Here is a 23,451-nt window from a genome sequence, read left to right as displayed (position 1 = left end):
CGCCCGGAAGTCGGCCGTGGCCTCCGCGCGTCCCCGAGCGCGCTCCTCCGCGACTCTGCTCCCGTCGTCCCCCTCCGGAACCAACACGCGGGGGCCCCGGCGCCGGGGCCCGTGGCGGAGACGGACCCGCGCCGGAAGTGACGCGCTCGCCGGCCATGGCGCACATCACCATCAACCAGTACCTACAGCAGGTGAGTCCGCGGCTGGCCGGGCCCACGCTCGGCGCCCCAGAGCCTCGGCCTCCGGGGCGGCGGCCTCGGGGCGCGCCGTACGCTGCGCTCTCCGCCCTCGGGGAGGCCCGCAACGAAGGGGCGAGGCCGGGCGGGGGTCCGAGTGCCAAGCGGGCGCCGCGAGGGAGAGGGCAGCTGGTGCGGCCGAGGTCCGGGCCGGCCGAGCGGTCGCGCGGGACGGTCCTGGGCCCTGACTTCAGTCTGGCCGGGGCCACCGCCGGCAGGAGTCTCGGGCGAGCCTCGCTCGCGGGGCAGACAAATACTGGGGATTGAATCCAGAGGCTTCCCTTCGAGTCAGCTTGCGGCCGGCGAGGTAGTACCCATCCGTAATCCCCGCTCCACTGGAAGCATCGGCTAGGAGGGCCACATCTGACAAAGAAACAGGACCTCACCTCCAAAACAAGACAGCTCCAGCGAGCCCACCCCGCAGGCCGCGCCCGACGCCCTGTGACTGACACACCTCACCTGAGCAGGGGCGGGGGAGGGGGTTCTGTCTGTCTGGGGTCTTGGTTCCTTGTGCCCAGATGGCCCAAGGAGGCTGTGATTTCCAAAGGACTACACCTCAGTGGAGCTAAACAGACTTCAAGCTACGTTTCCCAGGGACCGCAGACAAAGATCTCGAGGGTGTGAGAAGAAAAGGGCCCCCTGTGCTTGCCCCAGCCCAGGAAGGAGGCCACCCTAGCTAAGTTCAGACCTTGTCATAGCCTTCTTCTCGGTGTTCCCCATCCCTGGTCAGATGACCACAGAAAAAAAAAATTTTTTTTTTCTGTCTGGGCCCCAGGCTTCTTCCTCAGATGGGTACGGATACAAATACTCTCCAGGGCTACCTTCTTATCTATCATAGAGATCTCCCTCATTGAAAAAGAAAAACAATGATGGGTATAGGGACATGCCTTTGAGCTGGTGCTTTGCTGTGTTCCAGCCACTGTCCTATAGACAGGTATTCCCAGTATTTTGTGATTGTATGTAATGCACCTTTGTTTCTAGCCATGAAGCAAACCTTGTCAGTATGATGCATATGAACTTCTGTTGATTAATTAAATGAGGAATTATTTGCTGCAGACTTGGTTTTCTAGGAAGGGATATTGGATTCCTGTATGTGTTCTGGTGGCATGTCTCCCCCTTCTTCTATGTGCAGACCCTGGGCCCCAGTACAGAGCCACAAAAGATGTTTTCTTGCTTTAGTAATGCCACTTTTCTGTAGAAGCTATTCCATCTTAACCCTAACACCAGTGCAAGCATTGCACATGCTTTATATAGTCTTCTAGCAATTAGTAATGTCGCTCCTCTTAACTAACCACAGATGGTCTCTCAGGAACTTTCAACTTTACTATGGTGGGGTGGGGTGCACATTCAAGTTTTGAATTTAGATTCTTTCCCAGGCTAGCAATATATGATTGCCATGTTGTACAGCAGCAGCAGGGCATGGCTTATCATGACAGAAACAACAGGCACTACAGTGTGCACTCCTGCCAGGCTGTGGGATCCCATAGGTTGTTGTGTTCAACACACTGGGTTTATTAAGACTTGGACCTATTGAATGTCAAGAAACATCTGTATTCTGGTGGCAATGTACAGGGTTCTGATTGCTTTTCATGGACAAGATGTAGTACTGAGGACCTTTCCCTAAGTGTTTCAGGTCATTTGAATATCCTGCTTATATGATGTCCCTGGACCAAGTCACATGGGCTATCTGGGAGATTGCTTGAACAACTCAGTGCTGTATCCACCCTGTCTTCAAAGAGGAAGGAAGGGAGGGAGGGAAGGAGATGTGCGCATGACTTTATGTATCTTTTATCATAAAATCATACTATACATTCAGCTTTATGCTGTTTTTCTTTTCACTTGTCTGATTAGAATTTTTTGTAGATCTAATTTAAGTACATTTGTTTTTCACTGATAGCTGACACCTGTAATCCTAGCTACTCAGGAAACTGAAACCAAAGGATCACAGTTTGAAGCCAGTCTAGGCAGAAAAGTTTGAGAGACTTCATCTCCAAATTACCAGCAAAATGTTGAACTAGAGGCATGGCTTAAGTGGTAGAGAGCCACTCCTAAGCAAGATAGGTGATTGAGTGACAGGCCCTGAGTTCAATCCCTTGCACATACACAAAACAATGTATTTGGTTTTCTAATTACAGATGTTTTTAGTAACCCAGGCCTCTCATGCCAAACAGAGGTATATAAAGTTACTCTTGCCAGCTGCTGGCCCTACCCTTACCCCAGGCAGTCAGCTTGCATGGTGTGTAACTCTTGCCTTCGTGCTATGTATAGTTTGTCCTTTTTTCTCCCAAACCAAGTTACACAGTTTTCCCACACATAAGCTTTTTTTTTTTTTTTTTTTTTGGTTGGTTGTTGGGCTTGAACTCTGTGCTTGGGCACTGTCCCTGTGCTCTTCAGCTCAAGATGAGTGCTCTACCGCTTGAGCCACAGCACCACTTCTGGTTTTCTGGTGGTTTATTGGAGATAAGAGTCTCACGGACTTTCCTGCCTGGGCTGGCTTTGAACCATGATCCTCAGATCTCAGCCTTCTGAGTAGGTAGGCTTATAGGCATGAGCCACCAGTGCCTGGCTACCCATAAGTTTTTTACCACTCAGCAGGAGTTTCACTGGTTTTAACATCTAATAAGTGTTTTAATATCAGAATGTGACATCATTTTCTCAGATATTCCATTCCCTTTTATATTTAGAGTAGAAGACATTTGTATTTGGTTTTTTAACTGATTTTTTTTTTAGCTATATAAACAACTCTTAAATATATTGTTAACTGTGACCAAGTCAAGTTACAGTAACCCAACCTTCATTAATAACCAAGTACAAAGCATTAGCTTTACTTGATTTCCACACGAAATGATTATTTACTGACCAAAGAATGTTAACTTTTTGGATTTTGATTTTTCCTTTCTGAAAAGGAGAAAATAGGTGTTAGTGATACGTAATATGTTGGTCAGGCCCTGTATGGGACATTCACCTGTTTACTTAGGTTGTTTTTTTTTTTTTTTCCCCACATTTCAGGTGTATGAAGCAATTGACACCAGAGATGGAGCATCTTGTGCAGAGTTGGTGTCTTTCAAGCATCCTCATGTTGCAAACCCACGGCTACAGGTAGATGAGAGTTGTGTATAAGGTCTCTAGGGAGAATTAGGGAGGCAGCCAGTTTTGCAGAGAAGTTAGTATTTGAATAGAAAACCAGTATTGCCACTTTAGTGAGAACTTTAAGTTCCCTTATGATTATGTAATTGCTTCATTGACTGAGCCTTGTATTCTGTATTCCTGCATAGTTGAGGATTGGAGTGAGCATCACATTAAGGTTATCCAGTGGGAAGGCTGGGCGTAGGCCCTGTCCACACCTTTCTGTCCCCAAAGCCCAATGGCCATCATTCACCACAGGTAAACACATGCAAATTCCCCCTCAGCAGTGGGGGCCTTGCAGGGTGTTAGTGAACAGCCCTGCCCTTCTCTCCTTCTTGTGCTGTTCCCACTACCTTCCTGCCACAGTGACACAGGTAGTCTTCAGAGATCCAGGACTGGGCACCCTGGAGTCTATCTGTCAACTCCTGCTTGGATGTAGACGCATCCTTGATTTGGCCTTTAAGTGGTACCCAAGCAGTACTTCTAGTTTGTAGTACTTTTTATTTCTCCATGGATTCCCATGGTAATGTTGGAGTATGTGCTTCTGGGGAAGTAGAGTCTTCTTTTGTTAGAGGTGGCTATCATCTACTGGTGGTCAGAGCTTGCTGCAGGTCCAGCCATGTATAAATACAGTTTACACCAAGCCTTCCAGGTCTTGTGGCAGCAGACATTTTTGTCAGCTCCTGGGGGTTTCTGGTGGGCAGATAGTTCTAAGTGGTGTGCTGCTAAGTAGAAGCCAGAGATTTCACATGGGTCAGGCCACCGGAGCACCCCACCATGCGTGCTGTGCAACTCCTGTTGTGTTGTTCATGTGGGGAGACCCATGCCTGCCTGTCAAGCATCCATCAACCTTCTGGTGTGGTTCCAACATTGTTGGCCACCATCAGAATCAGTCATTTCGCTAGGGACTGAAATGGTGATTTTCCCATGTTTGTATGTGTGAATGTGCATGTATCCTTATTAGTAAGTACTCATTGATACCCTTTTGCTTTTAATGCACTCAAAGAGACAGACCCACACTAGTGATCCTGGCTAGAAAGCCAGGGATGTGGTCAAGATCCCAAGGGCCAGAAAGTTGAAATGGTGTCCCAGTTTGGGCAACAGTGAGGAGCCCAGGGGTCAGCTCTCCCTCTCCCCTCTACTGTCTTCACAGCCCCGCTAGGCTGGGCAACCCCTCTCCAGTGCCAGTCTCCTCCAGATACACTGACCACCACATGCCAAAGACATTTCACTCTGTGACACAGAAGTTAGGGTTAAGCCCTTGTACACACAGTGCTCAAATAATAGCGATTTTGAATTGTGAGGAAGGGAAAGTTAACAAATCCATGTCAGCCATCAGCCCAGGACTTGTGCTCCTTCCATGTATGCTTACTCAGTAAACCATAACTGTTTCTTGGTAATGCTTTCTTGACCAACTGGATATTCAGTACTGAAGTTCATGTGAAAGTGCCCAGGATATTTATCCGCCTGTATCAGGTAAAAGTGAATTGTACTCAGCCGGGTGCTGGTGGCTCACGCCTGTAATCCTAGCTACTCAGGAGGCTGAGATCTGAGGCTGGCGGTTCAAAGCCAGCCTGGGCAAGAAAGGCCATGAAACTCTTATCTCCAATAAACCACCAGAAAACCGGAAGTGGCACTGTGGCTCAAGTGGTAGAGCGCTCACTTTGAGCTGAAGAGCTGAGGGACAGAACTCAGGCCCAGAGTTCAAGCCCCATGATTGACCCAAAAAAATAAAAGTGAATTGTACTCACAGACTTCTTGTTCTGTTGAAATATGACAAGTACTGTAGAGTAATGATTATGTTGTTTAGAAGTGCTATAATAAAGTATTATTGTCAGCTATGAAGTTTTGAATGAGTTTGTCCCTGTCTCTATATAGTGTTTTTCTGTGCTGGTAATTTTTCCCCCATTTTTCTCCTTATAAATTAGATGGCCTCTCCAGAAGAGAAATGTCAGCAAGTTTTGGAGCCCCCTTATGATGAAATGTTTGCAGCTCATTTAAGGTAATCTTTTGGCAAGGAGAAGAGACGAAGTGCTGAGTTCCCTGGAGGATGTCTATAAGTGCTGAGCTCAGCAGAGGTCTGGTCTTGCATCATCTTTTGCTTGAAGCAGTAACTGACTTGGGAGGGCAGAAGAGTGCATTTCTTACCTCACGGTTAAAGCCTGTGAAGGGGCATGTGACTGTGTGTGTTGCTCTGTAAAGGGTCACTTGTTAATGATCAGCCTTTCTTTTTGCAGGAAATGTGCCCGTTTTTAGCCTCTTTGTCTTGCTGGAAAAGAAACTGAGTTGAGCAAAACAAAGTAAAAAGTTTTTTTTTTTTGATAGTCTTATGGTTTGAACTCAGGGCTTGTTCAGCTGGTGCTCTGCCACTTGAACCATGCCTCCAGCCCAATATCTTTCTAGTTATTTTTGGAGATGGAATGTCATAGACTTTTCTGCCTGGGCTGGTTTTGAACCACAGTCCTCCAGATCTCAGCCTCCTGAGAATGTAGAATTATAAGTGTGAGGCACCTGAGCCCAGCAAAAATACTTCCTATTTTCATGTTGTGTCTATTACTCTCATCTCCCAGGTTAGGCAGAACTTTATGTCTTGAAGCCATACAGACTGGATTGCCTTCCGCCTGCTTGTCTTGCATTTCAGAACAGTCTGAATGTGAGGTCTTGGAGCAGGAAACGCTTAAAACTCAGCATTCTCTTTGGAAAAGTGGAAGTGCTTCTCTCTCTTGCAGCATGAGGCTCTCTTTGTAACATGTGGCAGGGCTTCAGATTTAATGATGAAATGAAGCCCGGCAGGATTCAGTTAGAGCATCCAGGTTGGCCCACTGGCAGAAGGGTGGGATCGTGCTCTACCTTCTACCCAGACCTGCTGGAACTGCCCCCTCTGGGACTTTACAGAGTGGGCTCAGACTTCATAGAGCTGGGTGTGATGGTTCACACCTGTCATTCCAGCTGCTTGGGAAGCAGAGATTCTGAGGACTGAGTTCCAAGATTGGCAATGAGGCAAAGAGCAAGACCCTACCACCTGAAAGATAAGCTGAGCAAAGAAGGGCTAGAGGCCTGATTCAAGTTCTAGAGCAACGCACTCTAGTTCAAGTAATCATAGATGTTTTCTCCTTTGAGCCTTCATCAGCTGCCAAGAAGGAGATCTAGTTTTCCCTCTGGAGCTAGAAGAGAATGGGGTTGGGGGAGGCGGAACTGAGCTCTGGCCCACATGACTGGCATCTGGGTTTCCATTGTACAAATGCCCTCTCTAATGCCTCTCTTCCAGGTGCACCTATGCAGTGGGGAACCATGACTTCATAGAGGCTTACAAGTGCCAGACGGTGATAGTCCAATATCTTTTGTCACATGTGTAGCTGCGTGGTATATGGTGGGTGCAGTGGTTTATTGGGGTTCTTGAAACCTTGAACCAGTTGTTCAAACTTGCAGTTAGGAAGAAACTAAAATATTTTGGAAGTGGCATTCATTCTAGATATTTTATTTTGGTACCTAAGTTTAGTATGGATCTTAAGACTTATCTAATTACTTATAGAGTCAGAGAGAGCGCCAATCAAGAGGAGGGGTCAGGGGATGAGGTGTTTAGCTCTGTGTTAGAGCACTTGCTTAGCAAATGCCACTGGGTGTCAAATTTGGCCCCTAGCACTGGGGTGGGGGTAGGGAAAGGATTTTATTTAATTCTGTTAAAAATAGTATTTTGTTGACTTTAACACATTGAGTATAGAAGAACTGCTAAGTCACTTGTTGCACTTTAAGAAGTTTGAACTTCAGGCCTAGCTGGATAAGAGTGGACTCAGACACATCATCATTGAATGTGGTCATAAAGACCTTATATAAGTCTTTGTAGATAATGGTTAAGGTCCTTATTGATGAACGTGCCAATACTTTGTGTATATCTCTAGATTAAAAAAGAAAAAGCAGAACTGCCTTATTTAAGTATACCCAGAAGACAGTGGACTACTGCCACGTCGCCTTAGAATTTAAGAACTCTGTTAAAACTAGCGTTGTACTGCAGATTCTGAAGCATTAAAAGTACTCACAACCATCTGTGGTTAAAGAGCCCAAACATAGCTGTACACGGCTGATTCATAGTGTAATCCTCGCTGCTCAGTAAAGTTGAAATCTGAGAGTTGCTGTTCAAAGCCAGCTGGACAGAAAAAGTCCATGAGACCAGCAAAAAAAAGCCTCAAGTAGAAGTGTGGCTCGAGTGGTAGAGCACTAGCCTTGAGCAAACAAAGCCAGTGATAGTACAAGGCCCTAAGTTCAAGCTCCAGAACTGTCACACAGAACCAGGCACAATTTTTGTTAAGACACAAATATTGTAATATTTTAAAATATTGTAATAAAAATTCTTATTTTGCTTTGGTGGAAGGTACATATTTAGAATAATTAGCTGTAATAAGATTTCAATTAATGTTTAGATATTTAGATTAATATGAGCACAAACTTTTTCTCCTAAGAGCAAACTATTGTGGCACTTTTTCTTTTTGCAGTGCTAGAGCAAGCACTTTACCACTGAGCCACACCCTCACATAATCTTTTAAAAGATGTGCTGTACTCCTTAAAGTTTAGAATCTCGGGGCTGGGAAGGTGGCTCAGTGGTAGAGCGCTTGCCTTGCATGCCTGAGGCCTGGGTTCGATTTCTCAGCACCACATAAGCAAAAAGAAAAAACAATGCTGGAAGTGGCGCTGTGGCTCAAGTGGTAGAACGCTAGCCTTGAGCTGAAGAGCTGAGGGACAGTGCCCAGGCCCAGAGTTCAGGCCCCAAGACCGGACCTAAAAAAAAAAAAAAAATTAGAATCTTCCATTTATTTATTTATTTATTTTAATTTATTTATTATTGTGTTTGTCCTGGGGCTTGAACGCAGGGCCTGGGCACTGTCCCTGAGCTTTTGTGCTCAAGGCAAGTGCTCTACCTCTTGAGCCATAGCTCCACATTCTGCTTTTTTGTTAGTTAATTGGATATAAGACTCACAGACTTTCCTGCTTAGACTGGCTTTGAACTGTGATTTTCAGATCTCTACCTCCGGAGTAGCTGGAATTATGGGCATTGGTTTCTTGTTCTTTATCATGTGTAGCTGGTTTGAGTTTTGTGTGTTTTACCTTCCTTAACGTAGTACATCATTCCTGAGAGCATTTCAGGCTCATAAAGAAGAAAATTGGTACGTATAAACAAAAAAAAAAAGCTAGAAATGAGTATGTGACAATTTTTAATTTAACTTTTTTACTGAAGTAGCTCTACAAAGGAGTGTCAGTTCAACAGAACATGGATACAGTACATCTTGACCAGTGTCACCTCTTCCATCATTCTTCCCCATCCTCCAACCCTACCCACCCCCCTCAAATTACCATTTTCACATTGTACATTGAATATTAAGACTGTATTTGGCCACCCTTCCTCTCTTCATTTGTGTCCTCCCTTCCCTCCTTAATCTTTCTCCCTCAGAAAAACACTTTTCAGCTTCCTGGTAATTTTTGCAAGGGTCTTCATTGTGTCTTGATTTATAGTCTTCTGGATAAATGCCCGAGTGATATTGGATTATACGGTTGAGTTTAGTTTTTTTTAGGGAAGTTAGTTGTATTTTTAAGATTTATGATCCATTAGCAAACCGTGGGTACTTAAGTTTTGTTTATACCAACATCTCACCCCTTTTCCTTTTTTTAGTATAGACTTAGCTTGTACCAGAAAGGAAGCCTAATTCAGCCAGCTGGGCTTGTACAAACTGTTCTTCAGCATGGTTTTTTGCAAACAAGTTCCTGCCAGGAAATGTTACTAAGACACACGTTCTGAAATGGAGGTGTTTGCCGGTGGTGGGGAGATGGGAAGCCCCAGTTATACCGGGCTGTGACTGGATGGGGACAGTGGTAGGAGCAGGCAGCGGGTGTGTGGTCTCCCATTTGTCCAGGAAGCCTGGACATGTGAGAGGGAAGGCAGTAGATAGAAGTCGTCAGGATGGGGAGAGGTGGGACCCATCGTAGACACTGGCTCTGGACACCAGTATCCTTTCCTCCTCCAGGATGAAATCTTAAACCTGTGGTTTTCAGGCCCATTTGCTTATTCCCACAGGGCCTTGCCTGTCATGTATGCGGTGGCTCTTGACCTTCGAGTATTTGCCAACAATGTAAGTGCAGTTTCCTACCACTGTTGTTTTTGAAATCAGCTTTTTTTTTTTTTTTTTTTGGTGGGTCATGGGCTTGAACTCTGGGCCTGGGCGCTGTCCCTCAGCTCTTCAGCTCAAGGCCAGTGCTCTACCACTTGAGCCACAGCACCATTTCCAGCTTTTTTGCTTATGTGGTGCTGAGGAATTGAACCCAGGGCCTCATGCATGCAAGGCAAGCAGTCTACCACTGAGCCACCTTCCCAGCCCCTACCACTGTTGTTTTTAAAGTAAAGCTTGGTGAAATCTGACACTTAATTTCATGTCTTTCCAAAAGCTTTGAGGAATGCAAAGGAGGTGGGCTGTGTCTTATGTAGGAAACGAAGTCTGGGGTGACTGGGATGTTTGTCTTTTCTTGGTGGCTGCAGGTGGACTTCTGCCCTGCTGTGCAGAGCAAGGTGTTTTGCACCTCGCTAGCCACTTAAGGAGTAGAACGATAAAAATAGGACATTCTGCACTGTCGTTTAACCCTGATGGGACTTGTACCCTGCCCTAATGAGCTCTAGTTTAATGTGCACCTAGGCATTGGCCAAGGGCTTCAATGGTGTCAGGCGAAGGCCCTGGGTTTATGGAACTGATCCCTGTGGATCAATATCAGTGGGCTAGTGGGACACAGTTGCCCTCTTTTCTTTATGGCTTTAACAATTGTGGCTAGTATCCAGACCTAGACCAGACAAAGACAGCCTCTCCTAATTCCTCCTACAAAGATTGTTCCAACCTTGGGATGATCAGCCTGGGCCTAGGCATCTCTGAGATGGGGGCAGGTGGAGAGGGAAGGCGAGATGAACAGTGTCAGGTGCAGTGGCTCCTGTTTGCCTCCAGAAATGTGGACATGCCATAGGCAGAGATGAAAGCACACATGGAGGCTAAGAGGGGTGGGCAGCCAAGGACAGTACTTTACATCCTGATGTCTGCTCTGCAGTGCGGAGCTCCATAGGCCAGTCCGAAGGTCCCTCCACCTGAGGGGGCCTGAGCCCCACCCCTCCCCTACTCAGTGACAAAGAGCAGTAGTAAATCCTTCACCTACTAATACAACTAGCCTTCTAAATGAAACGTCACTATATGCAAGACAGAATCCCCTAGGAGGGGCGTTTCTTTCACATCTCACACTTTTGGTAGACCCTGAAACTCGAATAGAAGCTTGCTCCTTCTGCTTCTCAGAAGTGTTGCTGCTTCTGTACTCCCTTGAAGATGTTGGTTCTGGTGAGGCCTTTGAAGATGGACGCTGGTGGAAAGGAGTCATGTTCTAGTAGCCTTTCAAACTGTTGCGATAATTTTTGTGACACTACCAAATCTCCGAGAAGCGTGTTTTCTATGGTTTTGGGTTTCAGTTTGTTTTTTTGGCTTTTTGGCCCAAGGCCTATCTTTGTAGCCCCAGCTGACCTCACATTTTTGCAGTCCTCAGCTTCCTGAGTGCTGGAGTTACAGATTTGGAGGGTTGGTTGTGGTTTTTGTTGTTTGCTGGTCCTACAGCTTGAATTCTGAGTCTGAGTTCTCACTCTTAGCCTTTGTGCTCAAGGCTGGCACTCTACTCTTGAGCCAGAGCTCCACATTGGGCTTTTTGATGGTTAATTGGAGATACAAGGCTCACAGACATTTCTGCCCAGGTTGGCTTTGAACTGTGATACTCAGATATCAGCCTCCTCAGTAGCTTGGATTATAGATGTGAGCCACCCATGCCAGCCTTGGGGAGTCTTTCACTCGTGTGTAATTATGGTATCATTGTTACTCTCTCTGGGCCCCTTCAGGCTATTCCACCAGCACACCCTGGGTTAGGAGGGCTGTAGAAGGCAGACAGTAATTCCTGGAGTTCTGGAAACCAGGACGTCAAGCGTGCGAGATGTCAGCAGTGTATGTTTAGTGAGGATCCACGTCTGGTTCATAGATGTGCCCTCTGTGCCCTATGTGGATGGGTCATGGTCTCATAAGCACACGGGCCCCACCCAATGATGTCACCTTGGGGTACAAAATCCAGACCCTCATTAGTTATTTGGAAAGTGTGACTTGCTGGGTTATACAGCAGTTCCAAGTGCTGAACTATCAGTGAGTAAATGAAAAGGTCACAAGCCCCAGACCCCTGTGTTTGTTAGTACCTCCAGCATCCTCATCAGAAAAGGCTCCAACTAATGGGAATAGCTGATTCCACAGTGGTCACTACTAGTTTTCCAAAATTGTAAGGTTTTTTTAAAATCACATCTTCAATTGGTTTCATCATGATGTTTTCATACATGCATATAATGTGCTTTGATCATAATTCACCCCCAGAATTTAGATGTGGGGTTTTTGTTTTGTTTTGGTATTGGGTATTAAATTCAGGGCCTTGTGCTAAGCTAGCACAATTCTACTTGAGACATACCCCATACTTTTAATTTGCGTTTCAGATAGGGTCTTAACACCTTTGCCTGAGCCAGCGTTGGACTATATAACTCCAGTTGCAGGCCCAGATTCTTTGCTTTGTTTTTATTAGAAGCATAGATGTTTTTGATAGCTAACCCAGTCATTTGTTTGCCTGAAAGTGACATACAGACTTGTTTCATTTGCCTTTGAGGGAATGGTGTGAGATACTCCAGCTTGTGTGGCTGTTTGTGAGTCGTTACAAGCAAAGCAGCGAGCCCAGTTTGCAGTGCCAGCCTTGCCTGGTGCCTTCCCTAGTGCCAGTGCCATCAGGCTATCATGTGAACATTGTTTGCTGCATCATCAGGGATATTGGTGCTAGGCCAATTGGGCAGGCAGTCTGGGGCCAGGTCCTCAGTCTGGGGCCAGGTCCTCAGTGCCGGGCATGCAGTGCTGCCGTCTGGTGCTGCAGAAGAGCTCCCTGATCTCTCCTGCCCTGACTCATTCCTCCAGTGAGAATCAGAACACTAAAAACTTCATGGAAAAGCCTTCAGCATGCCAGGAAGTGAGAGGAGCTTGTGCTTTTAGCATCCTAAAGATGAGGGAATTGCACATGTGGTCCCAGCTGACGTCGTGGACGTGCCTGTTCAGCCTGCAGGGGAAGGTGCTCAGGGAGTGAGCCTCAGACAGTGCTGTGTGACAGGCGGGTTAACACTGGTGTGAGTGTGCACCTGTTACATCTGCTACACTGGGAAGTGTTAAATAGGATTGTGGTCTAGGTTTTGGCTTGGGTAAAAAATCAGTGCAAACCAGGACTAGGGCATGACCTACCAGTAGAGCACCTGCCTAGCAAGTGGAGGCTCTCCGTTCAAACCCAGTACTGCCAGAAAAAGAAAAGTAAAAAAATTTTAAAAGTATGTTATGCACTTAAAACCTTTCAGGATTTGGACTCTTAATTCCCATTTTTGCTTTAAAAATAGACGTGTTTTTGTTTTATTAGGCCGATCAGCAGTTGGTAAAGAAGGGGAAGAGCAAAGTTGGGGACATGCTGGAAAAAGCTGCCGAGTTGTTGATGAGCTGCTTCCGGGTCTGTGCCAGTGACACGTGAGTGAGGATCTGAGAATTGTACTGCACGTAGCAGTGCACATGAGTGAGAATGTACTGTGCGTAGCGATGTACATGAGTGAGAATTGTCCTGTGCATAGTGGTGCACATGAGAGAGAATTGTACTGTGCACAGTGGTGCACTTGAGAATTGTACTGTGCATAGTAGTGCACGTGAGTGAGTGAGAATGTACTGTGGGTAGCCGTGCACGTGAGTGAGAATTGTACTGTAAATAGTGGTGCACCTGAGTGAGAATTGTACTGTGCATAGAGGTGCACATGAGTGAGTGAGAATGTACCGTGTGTAGCGGTACACCTGAGTGAGAATTGTACTGTGTGTAGTGGTGCGCCTGAGTGAGAATGGACTGTGCGTAACAGTGCACCTGAGTGAGTGAGAATGGACTGTGTATAGCGGTGCACTGTGCCTAGCACTGTGGCAGGATGGCCCCTCCCGCTCTTAGCTTACTGTGGACATGAACTGTAACCCTACAGTAGGTGTTGCTGTTGCCTACAGAAAGCAGTTCAGAGCCTGTAAAGTAGCTGGCGCTTATCTTGTCCCCACCCTGGCCTGCTCCCCCTCTGGTTCCCTCGGTACTGCGGGCTCTTCCCACTGACCGGTTTTCTGGAACCACTTTGATTTGTCTTTGTGTGTGTCAGCACTGGGGTTTGAACTCACGGCCTTGTACTCTCACTTGGCTTTTTCACTCACAGCTGGCACTCCAGCTCCTGAGCCACACCTCCAGCTCCTGTCTTCATTTTGACAACTCTGTGTAGATGGGCCACGTTTTCCCATCACCACTTTGTGGTGCCTGTGTAGTTCCTGGATTTCCCACCTGTCACTGCACTCTGCTCGCCCTGATCTCGCTAGGCTCTTCCCCTGCCATCATTCAGTAACTCGCAACTGACCAGTATACAGAGCTGCTTAGGTTTGAAGTTAGCTTCTGTTAGGTTTTTGTGATTTAGTTGTCAGTCTTTCTCCTCTCCTTCATCTCAGATAATTGTACTGACCTGCTTGCAAGGTTGCTGGTTCTGATTGTCTTTCTACATTTTTTAATTCCAGACCTTCCATCTGACTCTATTTCAGAATTTCTATCTCGCTTCATCTCCTTATTACTTATATCACATTTGAAGCCATTGTGTGTGTGATTTTTTTTTTTTTTAGTGGTTGTGGGGCCTGAACTCTGGGCCTGGGCACTGTCCTTCAGCTCTTCAGCTCAAGGCTAGCACTCTACCACTTGAGCTACAACACCACTTCCGGCTTTTTCTGCTTATGTGGTGCTGAGGAATTGAACCCAGGGCCTCCTGTGTGCAAGGCAAGCACTCTACCACTGAGCCACCTTTCCAGCCCGTGTGTGTGATTTTTTTTTCTGTAGAGTTCTTATTGTTTTGAATTGGGGTCCTGCTAGGCCATCCTTGCTGTCCCGTGTGGTCCAGGGTCCCCTGGGGATCCCAGCCTCTCCACAGCATCACCTATGACCCTCAGTGTTTCAGAAGATGGTGCGAAGTGTACAGACGGCAGTGTGCTGAGGACTTGGTCTCACGCCATGTCACTAGCACAGTAGCACTCAGTGAATGTTACCACAGGCTTGGAGTTGGGTATGAGCCTCTTTGTGTACAGCAGTGAGTTACCTCACCTTTGGTCAGGCAGTGTATTCTCAGGACCCGTGCCAAAGCACCGCTGTGAAGCACAGTGGGTGAGCTGTACTTCCTCAGGACCCAAAACTTATCGCAATGGGAAGATTGTTAAGCGGAGCTTGTCTGATAAGGGTTTAGTACCTGGACTGTGTAAAGCAGTGATAGAGCTGGTCAGAGATTTGAAACGTTTCCCAATGGAGCCATGCACAAGGTCACCAAGGACGTCAGTGGGGACCCTAGTAGGCCGCCATACATGAGGTCACCAAGGACAGCTAGGAGGATGGCCCAGTGGCCGCCATGCAGGTCTGCTTGTGGACCCTGGGGTCCTGTAGTTGTTCCCAGAGCCCTCTGCCCATTCCTCATCTCGTTAGGTCTTGGTTCCACATAGTCCAGCAGTTGCACTCCCTGGTGGACACTGCCTTTGTCTCATGTATCCTGGTTTATCATTAGCAAGATAGTACAGAAATGTAGTTTTTTTGGGTTGTTTAATTTTTCTTTTTTGTCAATACCAGGGTTTGAACTCAAAGCCCCTTGCTTGCTTGCTTGCTTGTTTGCTTGCTTAGCCCTCTACCACTTGAGTGATGCTTCCAGCCCAGCTTTGGGAAGATTATTTTAGAGATGGAGTCTCAAGGACTTTCCTTCCTGAATAGTCTTCTGGATCTCAACTTCCTGAGTAGCTAGGATTACAAGTGTGAGCCACTGGTGCCTGGCAGAGTGTAACATTTTTGTACTTGCCTATTTTGTCCTTTTATTCCTTTTTTCTTTTTGAGGGTGGTAGGGTGGTACTGGAGTTTGATCTCACTTGCACTTGTTTAGACAGGTACTGTACCCAGGTACTGTACCACTTGAGGTATGCCTCCGGCCCTCAATTTACCTATTTAAAAATAAATTCAGAATCAGGTGCAAATATTGAAATGCCTTCCTTCTCCACATGCTTGCTTCTCCTTTGTCTTGAGGAGAAATGCATATCCAAACCCCAGCCTGTTTTACTCTGCCCCCACTGTGGCCTTTGAGGCAGGGTCTGCCACCACTCTGGTGTCTCCCTGGAGAGTGGGCTCTGCCTTTGTGACCTTGTGCATGAAGAGGCCTGCAGCATGTCTAGAAGTAGTCAGCTTTTACCTAGCACTGGAGAAACCAGGCAGCTGTCATGTGCTGTGCTAGAGAGAGTAACCAGATGTTCAAGTGTTAGATTTCCTGGCTTAACTCTTTGTTTTTTTAAATGTCTTCTGTGAGGCAGGACATCTTTTTCACTGATTTGTGGGACTTTATCTCAAGATATAATTTTTGAGGTAGTTTATTTTGAGATTTATGAAATGTTTATTTCCTGTGTAACTTAAAACATTATTTTCCCATAGTCGTGCTGGCATAGAGGACTCCAAGAAGTGGGGGATGCTGTTTCTGGTGAATCAGTTGTTTAAAATCTACTTTAAGGTACGCTTTTGTGTGAGTCTGAATGATCTCTGTCTTCCCAGATAAACTGTCACTGTTGATGGTTACCGGACTGCCCTGGCGTGCCCCCGGAAATGATACTGACCCCATTCATAATCCTGATAGCTGACATGAACCGAGCACCTCCCAAATTCAAGGCTCTGTTCTGCATGGTGCATGGATATATGAAAGCTTGAGGTGGTTTGCAGGCCACGAGCAAGGCCCTGTACACTGGGTGGCCAGCCCTGTTGAAGAACTATCTCTGTGCAGTATTGGCTCTGAAAATCAGGGGGCATAGACTTATAAAGGGATGAGAGTCATGGGGCATGTAGATGGACGGATATTATTTTTGCCCTCCCCAAAGGGCAGCCTAGTAGCTGTCAGTGGCTAAAGCCTGCCTCCTGTTCAGTGGGACATTTGTCCTGTCCCCACCAGGCTGAGGTGCCCCTTCCTCCTCATTAGTCTCCAGCTCCCTGAAGAGCGGGCAGCACTGCTTGGAAAGCTTGGGATTTCCTGAGTGTGTGGTTTTTGCCACTAAAATTATTATTACTACTGTGTGTGTGTGCGTGTTCATACATGCACCGTGCCGGTACTGGGGCTTGAACTCAGAGCCATTCAATCTTGCTTAGCTTTTTCACTCCAAGCTGGCGCTCTACTATCTGAGCCACACACTCACTTGTGGTATTTTGGTGGTTAATTGGGGATAAGAGTCACAGAATTTTCTGTTTGGGCTGGCTTTGAACCACAGTCCTCAAATCTCAGCCTCCTGAGTAGCTAGAATTATAGGTACAAGCCACTATCAGCAGTTTTTATTATTAAATAACCTCAATGACATAGAAGGTTTTGTTATTCCCATTTTAAAGAGACACATACTTTTTTTGGGGGGAGGGGGGTCCGGTTTTGGGGCCTGAACTCTGGGCCTGAGCACTGTCCCTCAGCTCTTCAGCTCAAGGCTAGCGTTCTACCACTTGAGCCACAGCGCCACTTCCAGCTTTTTTTCTTTTTGCTTATGTGGTGCTGAGGACTCGAACCCAGGGCCTCAGGCATGCAAGGAAAGCGCTCTACCACTGAGCCAACTTCCCAGCCCCAAGAGACACATACTTAAAAGCATAAGTTTATGTCCTTCTGCCTCCCTGTTTTTATTTTTAAATACTTTAATGGACTGTTATTACAGATCAACAAACTCCATTTGTGTAAACCCCTAATCAGAGCCATTGACAGCTCCAACTTGAAAGAAGACTATAGCACTGCCCAGAAAGTCACGTACAAATACTATGTGGGACGCAAGGCCATGTTTGATAGTGACTTCAAGCAAGGTATGTTGTTCGTCTAAAACATGAGAACCAGCCATGTGTTCTGAGTGGTTTGAGTGGTGCAGATAGTCTCTGAACTGCAGAACTACAGTTCTGACAGGTGGACTGCGCAGGTCGACAGTCTAGGTTATGTGTCATTTCCACACTAAAGCTTGTTAAATAAAGGAAGGTTGTGCTTGGGGCCTTGAATGTATGCTTGGGGCCCTGCAGTGCAGATCAGAATGTTACTTCTGAGGTGGCAAAGCCACCTGGGAGTAGAGAAAAGGCTGTTTCTCTCTTGGCCTCTTACCTACAGCACAACCAGTGTGCTGGTGTGAGACCCAAGAGATGGAGCAAAGGACAGCGCTTGGCTCTGTTGCTGCGCCACCTCAGCCCCACCAGGACAGCCCTGAAAGTAGTGGGGAAGAGGGGTGGGGGTGGGGGTGGGGAGTCCTGAGGCCTCCGGCCATGGTTCCTGTTTGTGCTTTTTTTTCCTTCATTACATTTTTCTTCCTTGATAAAACTTGAACTCGGATTTTCAAGCTCTTATTCAGATTGCTTGCTTATGACTACTGCTCTACCACTTGAGCCATGCCTCTAGCCTGGCTTTGCTCTGGTTAATTGGAGATGAACTCTTGCAGACTTTGCTACCTGGACTGGTTTCAAACAATGATTCTCTAAATCTCAGCCTCCTGAGTAGCTGAGAGGCATGAGCCACTGACCCCTAGATGGTTTGTGCTTTTAAAATAGCCACATGGGATGTCTTTGGTCCACACCGGTGGAGGGTTCCCTGACGGCACACCAGTGCCCACAGTAGTAGCTTCCTGTGCTAACTCACGGGTATGAAGTTGTTCTGACACACTCAAAGCAGACTTTGGAACGTGCTCCTTCATTTGGTCTGAAGCATGCATGGCGGCATGACTTGGGGCTGTGCGGCAAACCGTGGCTTCCTTTGCCTGCAGTCAGCCAGGGCCTCTCTTGGCAGAAAGCCTCGTTGTTGCCAAGCTCCACTTGCTGCTTCAGAGCTTCTCAGACTCACCCATAAAATATTCTAATAGATGGCAGGTTTTTAAAGAAAAACTTTCCTTGGTTGTTCCCTTATTTCTTTTTCTTTTTTCCTTTCTTTCTCTAAAACAAAAAACCTAGGAGTAGGAGCTTTTAAATGATCTTCTTTGGGTCTCTTAGGTATTGATAGAATGTATACTGTGGGCTTATTGAGTGGAAGTTTTGAACACCATCAGATGATTGATTAATATGGTAGCTGGAGAGCCATGGTTTCTGAAACTTTCAGGGCTGAAGAGTTCCTTCAGGACCATCTCATTCAACCTTTCACTTTACTGTAAAAGAAACATGATGTCCTGCTAACCAGTTCAGGAACAGGGTAGCAGTTCCCAGGGAAGATTTCCTTGGCGTTGGACTCCGGCCCTGACCTAGGGCCTGCTGCTCTGGCCGCAGGGTCTGCAGACAATGTGCTGCTGAGTTGGAGCATCCTTTCCTTTGCAATTAGGTCCAAGAGTACTGTTCACTATGGACAGTGCCGCTGTGGCTTCTGCCCCAGGGGACAGAAACCTCCTGTTTCCCTCCAAGCTCTTGATCCAGGCGTGGGTCAATGGGGCTCCCTGTCCAGGGGACTGGGCTCTCTGTCCAGCACCAGCCTGCTCTTCATCTTCATGCCCCATCCTGACAGGTCCTAGGAGCATGCATTAAACTCCCATGCTGTGCAGCTGACGAGATTATGCTCGGCACCACATACATTTCTTGTGAGCTGTTCTGTGTGAAATGGGGCGCCTTTGAAAGCTGCTGCCAGATCGGAACTAATGTGTTACACATAAATAAGTGCACCGTCACTGGACTGGTGGCTCACACCTGTAATTCTAGCTATTTAGGAGGCTGAGATCTGAGGATTGAGATTCACACCCAGCCCTGGCAAGAAAATTCCATGAGATTCATCTCCAATTAACTACCAAAAAGTCACAAGTAGAGGTGTGGCTCAAGTTGTAGAGTACCATCTTTGAGCAGAAAAGCCAAGTGAGATCGAACAGCTCTGAGTTCAGTACGGGTACAAAACAACAAAACAGGAGAGTTCATTGTCATTGTAATGAGCATGTATGTGGTGATTGGATTGCATGTTGAACTGGGGGGTGGGGGCTCTCTGTTACTTTACTATGCTTATGTGGGGTTCAGATGGGTCTAGAGTTTCATCTGTAATTTGTTTTCCAATTTGATATGCTAGCCATAATGGCTTGGCAGATGAACTTTGGCAAATCAGAATCCCAACAGAAGTTAGTTTCTGCCGCTTTTGCTCTGTGGACCTCTTCAGATGGCTGTGGATTTTACTTCAGAAGCATCACTACTGACAGAAGCAAAATTGGGCTGCCTGTTTGGGGCCCATAAAAGGAAGCAGCATGTACCTTACTGTTTTTACAGTCCACCACAACATGCTTGCTCGTGGCTGGTGTTGAACCACTTGAGCTATACCTCCAGTCTGGCATTTTGCTGTTTAGTTGGAGACAGTCCCACAGACTGTCCTGTCTGGACTGGCTTTAACAGTTCTCAGCCTGCTGAGGAGTTAGGAGTGTTGGCTTGAGCCACTGGCACCTGGCTAGCTGTGGCCTTTTGTGGGAGCTCAGGGCAGAATGTGACCGGGTGGTGGAGGGCGTCAGGTGGGCCTGCCTGATGTGTGGTCTGTCCTGCAGCTGAGGAGTACCTGTCCTTTGCCTTCGAGCACTGCCACCGCTCCAGTCAGAAGAACAAGAGAATGATTCTGATATACCTGCTTCCTGTGAAGATGCTTCTGGTGAGTGGTGCGTCTGTCATTTCTGGAGCTCTGAGGACTCAGAGGGAGGAGGTGGTACGTGTGAGCTGCATGTGAGCAGTGCCTAAGAGGGGTGCACTGTGCCAGTTCCTGGGCAGCACTGCTGCATGGCCCGCCTTCCAGACCTTTCCACAGGAGCTGTGTTCACCTTGCTTTGAAAGTAAACCTGAATCCTTGCTTTCCCTAAATACCTAGTGAGTGAGTGAAACTGGTCTCCACACGGGGTTGAATTCCTCACAGGGCAGCCTAGCCTAGCCTATGATGGAGAGCAGCGGTGCCACCCCTCCCTCCCCTCCTCTGCATGAGCCCTTATGCCTGGGTCAGGTTCTCTGGAGGATTTCTCACTCCCTCTGGCCACCCTGCCTGTGTGCTGATGAGGGACACGAGGGTGTGACCAAGGTCACAGCCGCTGAACGAGTTGTGTGGCACCCGGGCACCCAAGTTACTTCTGGTGCACTAGGAAGTGTTCAGTCTTCTTTCAGCCACTGATTAAAAATTTGGCTTGCCCTTTTTTTTTTTTTTTAACATAATTCATTGATAAGGATTTTATTGGAGACAGTTGTGTTGAAATGAAAGCATTTCCTTCTGTCCCAGGGCCACATGCCAACAATTGAGCTCTTGAGAAAGTACCACCTCATGCAGTTCGCCGAGGTGACCAAGGCTGTGAGGTGGGTTTCCTCCTTCACGCTTGGTGTGTGCCGGTGTGTTGCACACGTGCGGTGTGCGAGCCACGTTAATGTGCTCTCCTCCCTGTGTCTCCCTGCTGGCCCAGCGAGGGCAACCTGCTGCTGCTCCATGAGGCCCTGGCAAAGCATGAGACCTTCTTCATTCGCTGCGGCATCTTTCTCATCCTGGAGAAGCTCAAGATCATCACTTATAGGAGCCTCTTCAAGAAAGTGTGAGTGCGGGCCTCCGTTCCATCTGGCTACGGGCACGGTGTTCCTTGCCCATGGCCACCGGTTTGGGTCATGTGAGCTGCCGACACTGGTTGATGAGCCAGGGTGCTGGACTCCTGGCATCTGCTCAAGCCAGGGCTCCCCCTGACCCTGAGTGTCAAGAATTTAAGCTGTGCAAGCTCCTGTTCTTATACAACCTTCGACCCTGAATAAGACAGGCCTGTTTACAGACATAAGTAGTTTATCATCAATATTAAGGACCAATTGAATCTATATATCCTCATTTCACAGCTCTTAACATGAAAGAGAGGCCCCTAAGGATGAATGAACTATCCAGTACATGTTTAGGAAGCTCTATTTGTACTATAGTATAGTGGCCTTTTAAAATAAAGAGGTAAGATGCATTTTCATAGTTCTCATTTTGGGAGTCTATCTTTGGTGTACGTAGTGAAAGCTTCTGCCTCTGGTGGCACAGGTTCGTCAGAAGTGCTCATTTCCCACCAAGCACGGCCCCCTGGCCCTTGAGCAGTGCACCCTGTCAGCTGGGCCTCCACCTCCCTCCAGGTATCTGCTGCTCAGAACGCACCAGCTGTCTCTGGACGCCTTTCTAGTGGCCCTGAAGTTCATGCGCGTGGAGGACGTGGACATTGATGAGGTGCAGTGCATCCTGGCCAACCTGATCTACATGGTACGTCCTCTCCCCAGCCGCCCAGGCTGTGGCCAACAGGACCAGGGCTTGGCCTGGGGGAAGGTCCTACACAGAGGTCACTGTGTAGTCTAGGCTGGCCTTAAACTCAGCTTTGTGGAGGTATTTCTGACAGAACCAATTCTGTCCCAGAAAATACCATGCAGAGACATGTCTCTGGGAAAGGTGGGGAGGAGATCATATGTGGAATACACATTTCCTTGTTCACTACATGTTTTTCTTCATTGTCCCCCAACACGTACGTAGAGGAGGAATGTTGTATGCCCAGGGATAAATAACTGAATCACCAGCTTCCGACGCAGGTCAGACATGGACTTGTCAATAGGCCACCTTCTCTTTCTGTCCAGGGTCACATCAAAGGTTACATATCGCATCAGCATCAGAAGCTGGTTGTCAGCAAGCAGAACCCATTCCCTCCTCTGTCCACTGTGTGCTGAGCCCACCTGGGCATTTCTCCACTGGAGGGCACTGGAGAGCCTTTCTGCAGCCTGGATCCAGAGGGCTTTCCTGAGGCCACTGGAGCTGAGGTCACCAGCATGCCAATACCTTGAAGTCTGCACCCTCATCTTGACCAGCCATCTGTGACCAGTGTGGGCCTGGCAGCATGCAGAAACCTCCGACCTCCACTACTGGCACCTGCAGTGCTAGTGGGCTCCTGGGATGGAGTTGCACCTTTGTGTGCTCTTGATGGACGGGCTTTTGTAACTGTTTGTAGTTTTTCCTTCTTAAAAGAAGTATTCTGAATTTATAATAATGACATTTATTATATCTTCCAGGATACGTTTATTTTCATACATTAAATTTGAATGTTTCATGTGACTAAAATGCTTTGTTAACTTAAGACTTTTTTCTTTCATGCCACTGGGATTTGAACTTGACCTTGTGTTTGTGGGGCAGAGGGTCTGCCACATCAACAGTGCCCCTGCCATTTACTTGAGCTGTTTAATAAGGGTCTCATGTTTGCCTGAGCAAGCCATGATCTTCACACCTCTGTCTCCCAATGTAACTGGAATCACAGGCACAACATTGAGATAGGTCTGAGACATAGGGGTCTCCTCAAATTTTGGTCTGGACTACCCATGAACCTTGATTCTCCTGTCTCACTTCCTAGGCAATTGAGATTACAGACAGGAGCCTGACTCAGTATATTTTAAAAAAAGAACTTTGTTCATGTGGACGTTCCAAATCTTAGTTTGCCTGTATTAGTCTGCTCAGGCTTTGTAACAGACTATCATAGGCTGAAATAACGGATTCCTCACAGTTCTGGAGGCTGGAAGCCTGAGGCCAGGCCTTGCATAGGGATGCTCCCTTCCAAGGCTCGGGTGGCTGTCACTCCCCTTGAACAAGGCCGCTGTCCTGTTGGGTCTGGACCTCACCATACAACTGTACCCTTTGAAGCCCTGAACTGGGGATAGTGCTGCTTGCAGTGCTTTTGTAGGAGTCGCCTGCGGCACCAGTGGCTTGAAGTGTGCGTGTTTTCTGCTGAGGAAATGTTAACTGGTTGTCCCTCCTGGTGGAGAAAGCAGACCCTGTCCTGAACAGTGGCAGAGTGCAGAGCTCGCCCTGTGGGAGATGAAGTCTCCCTGTGGGAGATGAAGTCTCGGTCAGCGTCCTCACCCTGCATGGGCCTCTGTCAGTGCCTGCGTCAGTGTCTTCCTGCTGTGGAAACGTCGCTGGCTTGCAGTGCTGTTCTTGCTTTGCTCACAAGTCTGTGCCCGGTGGGCA

General features: G+C 47.3%; 1 protein-coding gene across 2 annotated transcripts; it reads left to right on the top strand.

The window, feature by feature from the left end:
- Positions 1-86: 86 nt before the first annotated feature.
- On the top strand, positions 87-22,567 carry Pcid2 (PCI domain containing 2). 2 transcript variants are annotated; one of them, XM_042696971.1, is made up of 14 exons: positions 87-191; positions 3,246-3,335; positions 5,291-5,364; positions 6,631-6,696; positions 8,480-8,521; positions 9,427-9,481; positions 12,852-12,955; positions 15,945-16,020; positions 17,192-17,333; positions 20,006-20,106; positions 20,719-20,792; positions 20,897-21,022; positions 21,585-21,712; positions 22,074-22,567. In XM_042696971.1, the coding sequence occupies exons 1-14, from the start codon at positions 156-158 to the stop codon at positions 22,235-22,237; spliced, it is 1,278 nt and encodes a 425-aa protein (XP_042552905.1). In that variant the 5' UTR covers positions 87-155; the 3' UTR covers positions 22,238-22,567. The 2 variants fall into 2 exon arrangements, with proteins under 2 accessions (XP_042552905.1, XP_042552904.1); XM_042696970.1 differs by having other exon boundaries at positions 21,585-21,708; positions 22,074-22,245.
- Positions 22,568-23,451: the final 884 nt, after the last annotated feature.

This window comes from Dipodomys spectabilis, unplaced genomic scaffold, assembly GCF_019054845.1.
Source record: "Dipodomys spectabilis isolate Male_0828 unplaced genomic scaffold, ASM1905484v1 ptg000215l, whole genome shotgun sequence".
Classification (NCBI taxonomy): Eukaryota; Metazoa; Chordata; class Mammalia; order Rodentia; family Heteromyidae; genus Dipodomys; species Dipodomys spectabilis.
This window is presented reverse-complemented; position numbering and strand designations above follow the sequence as displayed.